The following is a 16,988-nucleotide window of genomic DNA, read 5'->3' on the forward strand; positions in this document are numbered from 1 at the left end:
CTGTTCGAAGAAATAATTACGCGTTTTAAGTAAAAAAAATATCCATATGCCTTAATTAACGTCATTTGCATACGTTTCTGGAGTTTTATAAATGGCAATGGCCGACCGCATTAAAAATTCAATTAAGACAGGCACTTACCAGACGCAAGCTCGGTGCCAAAATAGTGGAGTCTTGATTTCAGAGCCGCAGCCAGTGCCTGTTTCCTCTCATGTACTAACGAGTCACATGCTCACAGGGCCCCGAAATTCGTTCCTTGTATTTAAGACAACCCACATGTTCCTTTTACCCTGTGTACGTCTCTGCTTCAAAAAGGTACATGGGGACTCCAAAAAATACTGCGATTTGCCCAGGGCCAGAACTTTTCAGGAACAGGCCCCATCTCAAAAAAACATTACAGAATACACCGGAATACTGAAGAACATCCATAAAAAGAATATGAACACAATTAAATGCAAATTAGCGAGAAAACCATTTCGAACTTAAAAATAACATTAGTTCGAATTCTGTTATCATTTACTCGAATTTATTAACTTCAGTTATTAATTTAAAATCCTAATTAAAAAGATTTTATAACAAATAGAAAATTCATAGAAGGATGAAAATGAAAGTAATTGAAATCATTTCAGCTTTTATGAATACCGTAAATCCCGCTTACAAAATTCCCTCTTAGAACGACTTATTTTCATGGTCTTAACTTTTACCAATGGGCAACGAGATTTCCCGTTCAAACGATTTTTTCGCCCCGGGTGCATTTTTCCTGACGGTTGGAAATTCATAATTTGAGAAATTTCTTAATTGATCTAACCTCGAGGCCTCTTGTTTTGGCTAGATACCCATTTGGCCCACCGTAAAGATATGACAGGCCGGGCCCCAGCGGAAACAACCCAAGGCAAACTATTCATTTTTGTGCTTCTCGCTTCGAGTAAACCAAGGATGACTCTGCCGGTCCGCAGCTACATACCAACTCAGATGCATCAAAATGGAAGCTGGGATCGGCTATGTAATGTAGGTGCAGCAGTTAATGGGGGGAATTCGGCACCCCCCCCCCCCAGTCCAGTGCCCGGGACACCGTTCAAACCCCCCACCGCTGCCACAGTGGTGGTCGGCTGAAGTTGGTTTCCTGCGGTTCCAAACTTCCAGGCGCTAATGCGAGCCGATCTCCTGGTTAAAAAAGTCTGGAGCAGGATACAACAAGCGGTACAAATATTCAAACATCATACTTCACTCACAATTTGTATTATAGATGGCAGTATGCAAAAAATTACTATTAAGGTCCATGGGTTCGAATCCGGGCATAGAAGTCAGAAGCAAGTTCTTTACCTACCGAACCAGGGGCGACCACCGATAAATGCGATACCTTCATTTCCCACCCAACTCCACTAATTGGAAATTGCCGAATGGCGATATATGACCGGAGTTGGTATGGGGTAAAGTAGTAAAAAAAATTCACACATTATACTGTATACTCAGACTGTTAGGTACACGAAAGTTTACCAAAAGTTATTTTTAATTTCTTCATATCACCTTGTTTTACTCAGTGCAAAAAAGATAAGCATGTGTTGTAGTTATGGGTTTTAAATGCTGGCCCGATGTAGTCATTCATCTCTTAAGGATGGCTTTGGATGAAGAAAATGTATTACTAAAACCTACGATATTACAATTCATATTAACTCAAGATATTAAAGAATATTAACGATAAAAGAAATCCTTTTACTCGCACATACCTTTCTTGGACTTTGCTCCAATTTTCAATTTAGAAGGCCATGACACCGTCGTGGAGGTTTCGCTCATCACCTGAAAAATACGATTGGAAAAAAAATGAAATCCATATTTACATCTTTCGCACGTGCAGTGCCGTCTTAAGGCATGGGCACATCCGGGCGCTTCGAACGAAGAGAGCCTCACAAAAATGAGATCTGGTTGAAATTTTCGAGAATTTGTTTAGAAGGGCTTCAGAAAAATCAATTGGCTCGTGGCCCCACGATACTCTTAAAACGGCCTTGTGCACCTGTACTATTTTGCAGTGAGCAGTGCGGGTAACAAATACGATACGAACCCGGGATTGGGTGCTGCCTGAACTGAAATCTTTTAGGGCAGGGTCGTAACTAGAATTTTTGCCTCCCCGCAACTTTAAAACTCGACAATATCAGGATGGTTTTCTTTGCTTTCACCTAAAATTGCCGTCCGGGGCAGTTTGGGCAGAGGGCAACTAGTTCCGGGGTCCCATATCTGCATGGAGAAGTGGTACGATAATGCAAGAGTGAATAGACGACATCTCATTATCATGGACACCTGAACCCGAGGCGGCTCTACCCGTGCGGGAGACTTACTTTAGCCCCCCGACCACATTTTGGTCGACAAAGTTTCTCGCCCCATCAATTGATTTGGCGCCCCGGGCGGATCAAGAGCCTCACGTTCCGGGTACATTTCCAATGACTATTTTCTGGAAGATGTGGGGAGGGGGGGGGGGAAACACTGGAATATAAACTAGTTCATTCATAACATCGAAAGATTCCATGAAATTTCCTCGTTATAACCGAGATCGACGTTTTAAAGACCCTTTAAATATGAACAGTACAATCGAAAGTGATTACTATACACATGAAACTGAAATTTTATTACGATTAGGGTCTCTGGGGGGCGACATTTTAGATAAAAACCACAGGAAACTGGGATCAAATTCAGGATACGACCATTTCTCGCCAAAACTTACTAATTGTCGGTGAAATTGTTAATCTTCGCTTATGAATAACCTTTGACAACAAATGAAATGCTACAGCAAGTCTGCAGTAAATTAAAATGCATTTCACGAAAAAAGCGTTGAACACGAGGGTTGATATAAAAAATGTTTTATAAAAAGACATTCATAAAAAAATGGACAAAATTACGGGAAAATACGGAAACGTCCCTTATAAGGGACTTGTCGATGACCAATCGGAACGTCAAACATTTGATAAATTTTTTTTTCTTGGTTATCAAAACAGACGAACATTCCTTTGATGTCACGAGCTCCAATTCTAGGAATTCATGGGAAAACTCCGTAGGAACGGAAGCAAAAACGTTATTACCGAGTTATTGAAACGGGGGTCGTTATAAGAGAGTTCGAGTGCATAACAAGAGTCTCCATAACATTTCATTAACTTAAAGCTATCTGTTCAAATGCAACATTTGAAAAAGTAAAATATTCGATTATATACCAGGCAAGCATTTACAATCGAAGAGCAAACCAATTTACGCAAAAATACCAAAAGAAATGAAACGCGAGAAGTTTTACAAATTTACTAAATGCAGAAAACTGCGGAAATGGATGCACCCATCACGTTTTCCTAATACAACAGAATCCCGTTTTAACGAGAGTACAGCTATAGAGAACACTTCTAATCCCCCAGATATGTTTACATACGAACAATTCAAAAACCAGGAATTCCTTTATAACGAAATTTCGTTATAAAGGAATATAAAGGTTATAACGAAGCGATTTCTCCAGTCTCGCAGTTCGTAATAACGGGATTCGACTGTAAATCCAAATTTGTATAAGCTCTCAGTTCCTTTAACGCATAGGCCCATCCGGACACGGCCTGGGGATCTACAGAGAAGAGGGCCTCAGAAATTAGAACCGGTTGAAATTTTCAAAAATTTGTCAGGTAAGGCCTCAAAAATCACTTTGTCCGGAAGCCCATGATGCTCTCAAGTCGGCCCTGTGTACATCCCCGAAAATAAGTACGCTCGTAATAAGGGCTAAAAAAAAATCGAGCCAAGCATAATGCAGTAATAGATGTATTGTAAATAGGGCTGGTTAATAGAGTTGGTTAATCGATCAATCGCTAATCACGTCGTTCAATCCAACTGAAGTTCAAATAAAATTTGCGTAAAAAGTGATTCAACGTGATTTGTTCAACGATTACATGTCTCAAGTTATGTATCTATCAGCAAAGAGAGTCACTATTTGGTCACTCACGTGCTTGCACACCGTTTTAGTCACTCACTGACATGGTTCCTTGCTTTATGGGTCACTTGAGCATTTGCATGTCTAAGAGCATTCACTTGTCATTAAACAGTGCTTGCACGAGCTCTAGCTCACTGTTTTGGTCAGTCACAATCGTGCATGCAACCTAGATCAGTATCTCCAGCTTTCTGAAAACAAGGGCCAGTAAAATGTTTGAAACAATTTGACTACTCGTGTCCCGTTACTGATCACATCTAATTTTCGTTCCATTTTTTTCCTTCGTTTGTCCCGTTTTTTCAACAATACTCATTTGAATTTGTAGTAATTACTAGTCGTAATACACAGCGTTTTCATAAATTATATTATAATTATGTCAAAATAGTTAAATTCATCGTTTGTCTGGTTTAAACGTTTATCCCATAATTTTCAGCAATTTTAATTAAGATCGGTGGCTATCATCAGAATGCATTGCCAAAAATAGGTACAATTGGCAATGTTCCATATTTTACGGATTATTAAAAATCCCAGTTTATAGCATTTTCCAAAATGAATTAAATTAATTTTTAATAAAATTTAATAAAATTATTTAATATTCAAATAAGACCATTTGAATAAGTTTCTCGTGAAATACTGTTCATTTTTGTTAACTGCGATTTGTAGCAGCCCTTTATTTCCACGGCCTTAAGCAAAAATTTAGCAGTAATTTACAAATTGCATTTAAAGCAATAAATTACAATTTTTGGCAAAATTAAGTGATAACTCGTATTTAAGAACTCAATTCCCGCTTTCTCCTCGATGTATGGTGAACTTAAGTACGAAGTATTTTACTTGAGAACCCATATGGATATATTACAACGGGTGAATACTTTTATCTTCTGCCTGAGGACCACTTATGCCATCGTCACGAACCACAGGTCGGGAAACGCTGCCCTAAATCACTTAACCATCTTAATCATTTACAAATGCTCGTCATTGTTTTGGTCATTCATCCTCTAGGTCCCGATCCCTTGTTCTGTATGTCACTTTCGGTCATCCACATGCTTTCTCACGTTCTAAGTCACCCTTTTGCTCACTCAGTCTTGAAACTTTCTAGACCAGTGTTTCTCAACCGCCGGGCCGCGGCCAGTACCGGGCCCTGGCAAGAGTCAAACCGGGCCGTCAGTGATTCATCATTTCATATGTTCGTTTTCCATTAGTCGTGTTCATGACCGGGACTTCCACTCAGAAAAAAGAATCCTACCGGGCCGCAGTCCTTCAAAAGGTTGAGAACCACTGTTCTAGACCACCCACTAATTTAGCCCCTTGCCGTCTGGCAGAGGATTTATTGATTCATACAAATTTTGCAGCTTTTCTTCAATTCTACAAAATTCCACCCCCCCCCCCCCCAGAATTTTCAACCTTGGGCTATTATAGCAAGCTAAGCCCATGTGTAAATACTCAGCTCCTTTCCTCACAAATAACATTTGGGAGGAGTTTCTAGGTAAACAAGCAACAGTATGATGTAAATAAATTTCGAAATCAGTGACCAACCCAAAATAACCAAATTAAAAAAAAAACCGATAGGATCCAAGTGAAGAAATTGCAAGTTTTGACAATATATTAAATTGCTTTAAGTGGGAGCAAAATTAGATTGGAAATTTTTGATCTCAACCAATTAGAAATTTTGGTCAATTCCCAGGCCCCCCCCCCCAATTATTAATGATTGATATCTTGCTAAAAGTTCCAAAATAAAAAGTTCAGAACAAATTTTCGCGCATATTGTACCGATCGCTACGCGAATATTCATTTGTGTTCGGAAGAAAGATCTATTTCAGCGGTTTTCAATGCATGGCCACAGATCAGAAAATGATCGAACACATCGAAAAAAAATTCCAGAATTAGTGAGAAATAATTTCGGAATTAATGGAAAAAAATGGAACAAATTGATGAAAACTCAATGGAAGAAATTTTTCAAAAAAATTTAAGGGTGGTTTGGTGCACGCAAATTTTCTAAAAAACACCTTTTTCAATACTATGAAATTTTCTGCGTCTAACTATCCAAGTTCTTGTTCTACCTGTACGAGAGGTTTATGTTAGCAAATATGAGTAATAACATGGGTATACCTATTTTGCTATCCCTTAGATCCCCACGCGAAAGAAACTTCTGGCTACGGCCCCGATGTAATCGATTAAGGGTCGTTGGAGGTACTTCAGACCTGTAGATAAGTCTCGAACTTCACGTAGGAAATTTTTAAATCTGCATGGTTTCTGTGGGTGCTCGGGACCTAGCTGAAAACTACCATGGGTGCTCGGCTACGACGCCACAGATTTATCCAAAAAAAACAAGGTGGCCAAAATACCAAGTCTTGAATTTCGATATATGGGGGTCGGAGACTATATATATATTCTTTCAATCAGAATTTAAAATTCTACCATATTGTTAATGCTGAATTTTAAATAACGAACGCAGCTAATAAAAAGAAATTACGGGAGAAATACGTGTATTGGCTTACCTCAAGTGCGCAGGGTGGTCCAAACAGATGCATTTGCGTACTACAGCACGGATAAACACAACGAATCTGAATGTGTTTTGATCTCTGGGTCCGGTTGGGATTCATCAGATCCATGATTTTCGGGGTGGAGTTTAAAAGATGAGGACGACACTTTCAAGCCGAACTGCCGAGGAGCGATTGATGGTGACAACGTCCCATAATTTAAAAGGCACACCAAAGCTGTATTAGCTAGCACACACACAAACTGGATCTTCGGGAATAAACACGTTCCCTTCTAGAACTCCTTTGCCCATTAACCCCCACCCGATCAACCAACCCCCCCCCCCCCCACCAGATATCACTGGTAAACTACTGTTTAGTGTAGATGGGAGACACCTGCAACTTCCAAGGGCTGAATGTACAGAAGAATCCCAAGATGGGAATCTACTTCAGCATTTCTTCCACCCCCCAAAAACACATTGACGAGTTTTATGAGGTGTGGATACGTATACAGGCCGGGGCCCCGATTTCTTGGACTTTCACTCCCGTTTCCCAATGAGTAACAATACCGAGAGCCATCTGGATAATGTGGAGTGTACAAAAATCGACGCTAAAAAATGAGGGAACTGCAGTCACTTGCTTCGTAGTTAAAAAGTCAGGACCCCCCCCCCCCCGAAATAAAGATACTTATCTACATTATGCTGTTAAGAATGGAATACTTGCTCTTCCTGGACATCCCAGCAATTAAGTTTATTGCTTTATGGTGGGGAGGGAGGTCCTGTGAATACAACTCCCTTCCTCCAGTTTTGGTGATTTGATGGATTTCAATCTAGAAGAAATTTCTTTCTACAATATGGTATTTGTTTTTAAATCATTGAATTTTACGTTGTTACTTTTGGATCACCGTTTAAAAAAATACTAGCGTTTAACACAATAGTCCCACAGTAAAGTTCCTGGCTTGGATTCGAAAACCCAAGTTGGGAGATGAAACCCCCACCCTCCCTGTTGATAATTAAGATGCATTGTGTTAAGAACTTGCAAATAAATGCCAGCTCATGATTTCTTTCAAATTAAATTTAAAATAAACTCCGGACAAACTCTAGGTCATTTTAACCCTTTATTCGACAGTTTCGCTTGAGTAAAGGCATTGCATATTGTCGGCATTGAAGCAAATCCTAAACATTCGATTTTTATTTGTTAGCTGTTCATGCAATTTCGACAGGGTGTCCTGCAAGTGCTAATTCGACCCTTTATGTCATCAACTGTTCGTCGTACAGGTAGTTTCTATTTAAAAAAATGCTCAAAAATCACTACCAGTTTCGAGAGCGAAACTACAGTGTGTAACAAAATAAAAACTAATTTTTTGATACGGTTATCCTCCAACTTCCAATTAGAAACTTGTCCTATCTTTCCTGTGTGAACAAAAAAAAAATTTCAAGCTTTTAAGCGCAACTTTCGCCGAGATATTCGAATTCAAAAATCAGAGAAAAGTTGGGAAAGGACAGTATAAATGAGAGAAAGGAGCGTTGTCCGTTAGTTTTTTTCTTTATAACTAGAACCCGGAAGTTCAGGCGAAATGCCATGCGTCTTTGCCTATTTCAAAGCTTTTTTGTAAAAATGCTTTTTTTGAACTTTTCCTGCCATAAATGCGTATTTTAATAGTTTTAAGTTTATAATTGAATTTCAGAGGCATAAATCTGCAAAACTTGGAAAAAATTTTAAAAACCAATTATTTTGTTCTCAACGCCCAAAATATCCAACTCCCATTATTAATTTTCATCAGATGCCCGTCCCTTGCAGCCCCCATTCAAACGTGAATGAGCGATCTGAGAAACAGGGAACTTGGTGTTGCCGTACGTTTACTTTGACCAGATGGTAATAGGCATGAATGATTTTGTTCCAGATGAACGTAGCTATATATATGAAGGAAGCCAAGATATAAATTTGGAGAAACATTTCCAATTTACGTCTCGTTCAGGCATTCGACTGCATTGTACATGCATAGCTGACCAACGACTGCCAGAAGAGGTCATCGGTTGACATCATGGATCACACAAGACTGGGTAGGAACAGACAGCTCTGGTCCATGCAGCTGTGATTTCATTTTTTTTACATCACTCACACATGCACTGCAAAAACCACCATGGCTATTTATTTTACAAATACAACGCAATAACAGGCAAAATGCCCAACGAGGTGGCTGAGAAAAAGACGCCCATAACAAACATGCATACACAGTGAGTTTTCCACGAACAGAACAGCTAGCATCTGCAGCGTTTTTGTTTACAAGGTGGGAAGTCAACGCACACAAAACGCATGTGGCCATAGGCAAGTCGTTCAAGTCCAATACCTTGAGAAGTATTTCAGAGGTACATAACCGTTCATCACCAAAGAGTAGACAAACATGTTTACCACTCTCCGCAGAAAAAACCTAAACTTTCACAGGACTGAAAACTGACAACACTGGTCACGTTTAGGATCCACTTCCCCCCGAAATCTACACTCGGCTCATCGTGTTGTATTTTTAAAAATTCAGAAAAAAATTTTCATCCATTTAGATTTGTAACTAGATTGGTTATATTTATTCTAACATACTAAGTAGCACAATTGAAATATACCGAGAAAATTTAAATTTTTGATCGGCTAAGATGCATGAAACCAATAGGCTTTCTGAATATTACTCCGAGGTGAACAGGAAAAAGCGAGTCATTTCCCGGTGGAGAGAAATGAATTTTTCCTGTTCATCATGGCGTAATATCCAAAAAACCTATTGATTTCCAAATTTCTAGTTTATATCACGCTTTTAATTCCTTTTAAACTAATTTTCGAAATTTGCGTAATTTTCGCACCGTTGGCAACACCAATTCTGAGACACGACCTCCTAATTTACATTTTTATTCTTGAAAACCTTAGTTCCAGATCTCGTTATCATGGAGATCTACGCAGCTGATGGCCCAGTAGTCCTGAATGTCGGTTAAAGTTAGCATAAGTTCTGTGGCTTAAATTGTCCTAGCGGATGAAATACATTTCCGAAAATTCATTTTTACGACAAATTAATTTCTTTGTGAAATGTGGACACTAACATTTATATCTTATCCGCCGCACGGAAGTGGAACCAGCTTCTGGCTAATAAATTCAACGTGGGAAAACTGCAACATATCACAGATTTTAAGTTTGAAACCACCCAATTTTCTGGAGGCAGTCTAATGCCAAGGGGTGGGAAGTGATTTTCATTGTTTACGGCCGTATTCACCGACATGGTTTGAACTATAGTCACAATTTTTTGATGAGATCAACATAGGTTGGTTAAATTCGGGTTTTTAACCTATCTATGTTGATTTTTATTCAAAAATTGTGACTATAGTTCAAACCATGTCGGTGAATACGGCCTTAGTCATCCAAATTATCTGAATTTTTTAAAACTAACGAATCTATTTTCCCAGTATGGATATTTTTACTAACTCTGTGGCCTTGCGGCATATGAGTTTTGTTTGTTTATACGTTGTTAAAATATGAGAAGAGAACGTGAATTGGAATGTGGCTTCTCCGTTCTGTAAGGTTGTCTGTTTTGAGTGTGCTTCGGAATAAAGGCTTCTTCGTTAAGTTCCGTGTATAAATTGGACACCCCTCCAATATCAAGTGTCTGGGGATATTCCGCCACCTCACGGAAAAGAGAAGCACCTCCGACACGACGTCCCTTATAAAACTATAATTTCGTTGAAAAATTGTTTTCTCTGAATCCTTTTCGGGTTTCAAATTGTTAAGGGTTTCACGAGTGGAACAAGGCCGTAACTAGATGCTTGGTCACCCGGAGCAAGCGCACATTTTGATGCCCCCTTGTAATGTTGGAGAGGTTTCTGAATGAAATTTGCGCCCCCTCGGGTCCAGCGTCCAGGGCACGAGACCCGCCGCGGAACGCTGGTTAGAAACCTGTACTTTAGACATTGAAAAAACTTATATGCAGAACCGAAAGTAGGGGGCAAATCAGCAGCACGAATAGAAGGCACGGATTGCCATAAACGTCATTCAGACCACCTAGCAAGTTTGCCACATTTTGTGAAACACAGCATCCTATTTAGTTTCTTCTTATTTTGGCGTAGAATCTTCTCGAGTGGCTCACAAAAACCGCATAGTGATTGGATGTGGGGCATAGAAATCGCCAATTCTGAGCCCGATCATTTCATTTCCTCACAACGATGATACTGGCACGAGCAGGGAAATTTTTCCCTGAATATTCTCAGGGAAAATGGACTACTTGCTGACGTCACAAGCAGAATGCGGAGGCCTATCTCTAGGACGTGCTGGGCAAATGCCCCAGGCGAAAAAATTTTGGGGAGGCAGTTTTAAGTGAGAACAAACAGTTATACAATTATCGATTTTTAACAGTGGTGGTGGGGGAACTAGTTACGGTCCTGTTATACTAGTTACCTCAAGACCGTTCATTTATCCCAATATGAAAGTTAATGGCAAGATACAGTGATACATACACAAGACAAATGAAAAGGTCGTTTTCAGCGACGAATCTGATTCCGCAATAATAAATAACGGCAGTCGCCGTGTCGTTAAACATCTGCGGACACGAAAAACCTACTTTCGAGGACGAATCCATCAAAATGGCCTTTTCTACTCTCATTTCATAAATAAATGCAACGTCACGTTTATTTGCTGTTTCTTTAGACTTTTACGACCGTCGTTTCTCGGGATTCCTTACATTTGCAAGAAAAATGTTCTCACCATCATCACCCCCCCCCCCCCTTTCCCCTAACACTACATCTCGACCCCACATATTACGGTTTTTTAAAGTGCGTAAACTGGTACTTCCAACCAGGCAAGGACTTGATGCTATTGAGATTGCCTTGCGTATCGAATTCCATCCTAATTGCCTAGAACAAGTTCTCAAACTTGTCACACGCGGTTCCCTTGCCCAATTCATGATTCATTTGTGGCTCCCTAGAATTGTTTGGGGTAGATATTTCCCCCACATAAAAAAGAACCACTTAAACACGCACACAAATCAATACCCTCAGCTCACCGCGACGCCCGACAATGGTTGGCGACTTACACTTTGAGAAACACTGGCCTAGAACAATTTCACGAACCGGTTTTGCCCATGACACCCCTTGGAACATACATTTTTTACTTGCAAACCTTGTGTCTTATCCAGAAACGACGCCCCCCCCCCCCCCACAGCTCCAATTTCCTCGCACGAAACACTTCTCATATGGCCAATCTACAGTACAAAAAAATTTTATAAATGAGGTTAATGCATCTTGTTCCAGGTTTGAAGTCCCTTTAACTTAATTTTTACCCGTGGTCCGCTGAAGCAATGGTTCAACCGGGGACGCCTTGTTGCCGCCATGGTATATTCGAGGGCAGTGTTTCCCAAAGTGGGCAATATCGCCCCCCGGTAGGCGATGGAGTGGGTCCATGGGGCTATAGCAGCTACGGATTGAGCACATGATCCTGTTGGGTTCACTTGAGATGGGACAAAGTTTGAGAAACTGTTCCAAGGAAACTACGCGTGAAAAGTAAAAGGGAAGTCTTGGCTAGCTGTATAGCCCCCCAGAGACCTGTGGAAGAAGAGAAAAACACCACAAGATGTGAAGCAATTGATTGAAGTGCTGTGCGAAGGAATAGGACTTTTTTTTTTGGAACACAGGAAAATTCCCCATAACAGAAGTTGATGGGTGTCTATGGGTAAACAGTGTGCAAGAGCGCGCGAGTGACCGAAACTGTTTTAGAGAGAGTGATCAAAAGTGACCTCAAGCATATTTGCTAGAGGCTAAGCGGGCGGGAGGATACAGGGTGGTGGCGAATTCGAGTAGCCAAGAAAAACGACTAGAATGAGAGAAGGGCGACAATCCTCTGAGCTGGGTCTGAAAAGATTAATTGGTAGGCAGGTTGGCGGCGGCGGCGCCCCCCCCCCCATATCAATGGTGCTGTGAAGAGACTGCGTACACAAGGAAGTTGAACTCGCTTTGAAGAAAATGCAATTAGAAAAAAAAGGGGAACTCACCCGTTGGAAGAATTCATCAGCGGTCTCGATAACTCCATTCGAACCACCTGAAATGAACGAACACATTAATAATTGGCATCATATTGTATGGGGCAGGGAATTTATACATTAATTTATTCCATGCTGAAATACGAAAGATCTTGGCAGGGGCGTACGCAGAATCGACCTTTCAGGGAGCGGGGTGACGGAGGGGGGGTCGCGCACAAGGAATTTTTTCCAGAGAATTTACGAGTTACTACTAACATTCAAAGTCATTTTAAATCGATTAATATATCGAAAGAAAATACCATTTTATGGCGGCAATTTCAATTTACAAAAATATTGGGGAAAAAACACCTAAATTTTGATCGAATTGCCGGGAGGGAGGGGGCCACGGGGCCCCACCCTTGTTCCTTCAAACGTCCACCTTCGAGAAATCGGGCAATTTTTACAGTACGTAAACAGGTTAGGGGCCATTCAAGTATTACGTCAGCATCGATGGGAAGGGGGTTTGGATAATGCTTACGTCATCAACCACCCTTTATGAAAATATGAAATTTTTTAGTGGCATCTTACTCGGGGTGCGTCAAAAACTAGAAAACCTTTCGATAGTTTGTGGGCACTTGAATTCCCCTCCCCCTATTAAGTGCCCTACAGAGCCACTTTACTGATCTCTAAATATTTCGTGGATCCAATTGATCTGGAAATGTGTCCGGGCCGCTTAGGTGCTCTGGAACTGTGCCACGCATCACTCAAGTGTGATCTGTAATTATATGCCGCGGATCACTTAAATAATCTGAGAATGTGCCGCGGGTAACTAAAGTAATGTAGAACCGCACTGGGGGGCCACTTAAGTGCTCTAAAATGTCACATGTCACTCAAGGGATCTCTAAATGTGTCCCGGGTCATTTAAGTGATCTGAAAATGTGCCACGGGCCGCTTAAATGTTCTGGAATTGTACCACGGGACACAAGCGATCTGTAAAATGTGCCGCTTAGTTCATTATTACAAAATTAGGTTTGAGGAGGGCAGGCCGCATCAGATAACCCCAGGGCCATATTTGGTCCGTGGGCCTTTTTTGCATTAAAAAAAATAAATTTTTGATCGTCGGGGGCACGAGCCCCTCTATGCTTCCACCCCTGTACGTCTCTGATCCCAGCAATATGAGTTAGGATTCAGAGGGCCAGAACTGATGACGAAATTTCGCTGACATGGGGGGGGGGGGTCAAAAATGGCTATAAACTTGCTTACGTAATACTTGAACGGACCCTTATCAGAGGCGTGGACATGAAAACATTGGGGGGGGGGGCTGAAAGTTGCTAGGGTATGGTCGTCCTCGCATATATACGGGACTTAAGCGCGTATGCAGAAAAGAGGGAAGGTGAATTGCACTGTTTCTGGCACCTATGGTTGCCATGTCCAGCTGAGTTCGGAGTCTGATTACATCACTTTGCCCTGTCCCCCCCCCCCCTATGATGTTGAGACGGCACTACACTGCTCATAAGTAACCTATTCAGGAGAGCAACCCAAGGAAGCTCAATCTTTTAGAGAGCAGTGGTTCTCGACCTTTTTTTGACCCACGGAGCCCTTTCTGGTATATAATTTCTAGGGCGGAGCCCCGTAGTCCTATTTTTATTTATTCATCAAAAGTTAGATTTGAATAATAAAAATAAATCTAATTCTTTCAAATTTACTGGGTTTTTTTTTACTTTTTCCTCGAGCGGCCGCGGAGCCCCTGGAGTTCATACGCAGCTCCGCGGAGCACCAGCTGAGAACCACTGTTTTAGAGAGTGCAGGCCAACCAGTCTCGCGAGCCACTTAAGTAATCTGTAAAAGCACCCACGGGTCACTTCGGCGGTCGGGAAATGTGTCTTGGGCCACTTCGGTGATCTAAAACTACACCGCTTGAGTGATCTAGAACTGCAGATCGAATTTTCACTAGAGAGCCCCCCCCCCCCTCCTCCGCACTCGAGAGCACCCCGTGTGCTCGAGAATGCGATGAGGCGGCATTGGCGATCCGATCGACACTTGTTCAAGAATTCTCATTGTCAGAGTTTGAGAATCGATGCGGATGGGGGGGGGGGGGGGGGAAGAAGAAAGGTGCTCTTTGGAGCATAAACGGTGCTCGAGATCAAACAAGGGTCTTAACCCTTTTGTGTTCCCCGTACCCTCTGTGCCGAGATCACGACGGCCACGGACTTGTTTGTCACAAAAATGAGATCTGAAATCTTCGACAGCGATCACGTACATTTTTAGGCAGACATTTCTAGGCCGATGGAGCCCTTAGAAAAATCACTTTGCCTGAAGCTCCCAAAGAGTAGGAGGGGGCGCGATTTTCTAGACGGTCAATTCTTTTGTGAAACCGGGTGGTCGCCCTGTAACACCCCTCCCCCGTATCCGCCTAAGACCCATAGGATCCTATGTTATACCCAGAGCTTAAATTGCTCCCGGACCACTCCGTCGGGATATTGCTGACTTTGGGAAACACTGGCGTAAACTCTCAGAAATCCTAATCGGACATCATAAACATCAGCCACAACCACCCCCTTCCTCCTCCTGCATTGACATGAAAACATTATGGGGTTGCCAGTCGTCCGGGATCGGCAACAATACGGGAGATTCGACCGCGCACGTGTGGTGCATTGTATATTCTTTATTAGGGGGCTCAAATGGCCTCAGCCCTAGGTTCCAGCTGCTATGCTCACCAGTGCACCTTTAGGCATGGGGCCCAACCAGGCGCAGTCCGAGGTGCTCGCGATAATGAGATCTGGTTGCAGTTTGTGAGAGTAAATATGCTAAATAGTCGGCAGAGATATTTCTGGCCACACAGGTGTGGGGGGGGGGCTGAACGGGGGAGGGGCTTGCTGTGCACTAGAGACTGTCAACAGTCTGCCTGGCCGGGAAAAGAAACTACTAACAATTGGATGAGCCACAACAACAGATTTGAGTGCAACAATGTCCGACGTACGTACCTTGTTGAACCTGCAGCATGTCCTCGAGCTTCTTGCGGTCAATGCGGAATCGTTCCTCCTTCAGGCCTCGTTCCAGTAGAGATTCGGCAGTGTAGTCCTCGCCTAGGAAGGCCCTGCAGCCGGACTCGTCCTGCATCAGCAGCTGCTGTTGTTGGTGGTGGTCGGCCGTTATCGCGGGAGAAGCTTCGAAAACCGCGGGGGTGGGCGGCTTGTCGACGAACATCCTCCTGTCCAGCTCTTGTCCCGCTGTGCAGTACATCTCCAGTCGGCTTGTACCGCTTTTTTTTTTTTTTTAAATTAAATAATATTTAATGTCAGTCGCGGTTGCATCGACGAGATAGATGTCTGCTGCCGGAAAATGACTAAGCGGACGGAACCTGCAACAACGGCGGCGGCGGTCAACAGCCCAATTCAAAAAGTGCGCGCGATGCAGCGCCACGACAACAACAGTTAAGAAAAAAAAAGGGGGCTGGAGGTGACGTAAAAAACGGCCCGTGATCTACCAATTACCGCGCAACAATACCGCGAAATAATGCAAAGTATGAAGTTGCCAACAACAATATCGGAAAGGAGAGGGAAGGGATAGGAAAGAGAAACACCAACAATGCGAATCGTACAACAGACGGAAAGGAAACCGTCACCGGTGGCGTCCAACATTGGTAACGACGCGTACGGTGAGATTTTTTTCAAGAAAATGCGAAGGGGGGGGGGGGTTATATTTTGTTCCTTTCTGGAGGAGGGGGGAGAATTCCGTTATTGTTTTCACTGCAAAGCATAAAAAAATCTAACAGCACATAGTGCAGATTTCCCATCCTGAAGCAGGGCCCCTAGGCTGGGATCTTTTACGCCCCCCCCCCCTTGACCAGACTTTCACGGGGCCCCTTTATGATGAATTTATAGTGTGAAAAACAAAAAAAATTATTAAAATCACCCAGGGCTGGAGCCTCGTCAGCCCGCCCCTTGTGGGGAGGGGGGGCCATGAGTGCAGAGTCTATCTTGGGACATGTTCCAGTAAATCCTATAATTAATAGAACACTACTGCCCAACATCGCAGTCGTAAAACATGTGGAGATGCAGGCAGATTCGCCGTTGGAACAGGTCCCGTCGAGGTACAGCATGGCGTGGCCGCCGCCTGAACACAGCGTACCGCTACGGACTACAGCGAGACATCACAAATCACCGTACCTGAAACGCAAGAAGACAGACATACGGGATCTCTCGTGGGACTACAGTACAACCCGCTGTACCACGCACACATGCTCAACCTGTGGCCTTCAGCGTCATCTGATGTGGCCCGCGACCTCGGTCCTAATTCTGAAAAAAATGAACTGAACAACACAACAGATCACCATCAAGTGACCCACGGTACGGTTCCACGTAATTTAAGTAATCCGCGGCTCATTCAGTTCCACAGAACACATTTCTAGATCACTCTAGATAGGGCAAGTGTAACATTTACTGATCTCTAGAGTTATCCGCGATGCAGTTCTAGATCACTTAAGTCTTTAAATGATCAGCGCTACACTTAACCAACGACACAGCCCAGAGTATTCAAGGCAGAATATTTACGGGTCCTTTAAGTGATCTGTGTCACTCATACGGA

The 16,988-nt window shown here is 42.6% G+C and overlaps 1 protein-coding gene across 3 annotated transcripts in view; it reads right to left on the reverse strand.

Annotated features, from left to right (window-relative positions):
* LOC149086371 (protein bicaudal C homolog 1-A-like) overlaps window positions 1–15,943 on the reverse strand; it is a 37,302-nt gene extending 21,359 nt beyond the window's left edge. Inside the window, exons 1-3 of one of the 3 annotated variants that reach the window (XM_089254927.1) lie at window positions 15,386–15,943; window positions 12,435–12,481; window positions 1,726–1,795 (exon numbers count right to left, since the gene is read on the reverse strand). In XM_089254927.1, the coding sequence (XP_089111053.1) occupies window positions 1,726–1,795; window positions 12,435–12,481; window positions 15,386–15,644 (376 nt within the window). In that variant the 5' untranslated portion in view covers window positions 15,645–15,943. The remainder of the gene's footprint in view (window positions 1–1,725; window positions 1,796–12,434; window positions 12,482–15,385) is intronic. The other 2 variants (XM_089254917.1, XM_089254935.1) reach the window with 2 other exon arrangements.
* Window positions 15,944–16,988: the final 1,045 nt, after the last annotated feature.

The sequence above is a fragment of the Pholcus phalangioides genome, unplaced genomic scaffold, assembly GCF_987345545.1.
Source record: "Pholcus phalangioides strain wild (caught in Gottingen) unplaced genomic scaffold, Ppha-v1.0 ptg000004l_1, whole genome shotgun sequence".
In the NCBI taxonomy this organism is placed as follows: Eukaryota; Metazoa; Arthropoda; class Arachnida; order Araneae; family Pholcidae; genus Pholcus; species Pholcus phalangioides.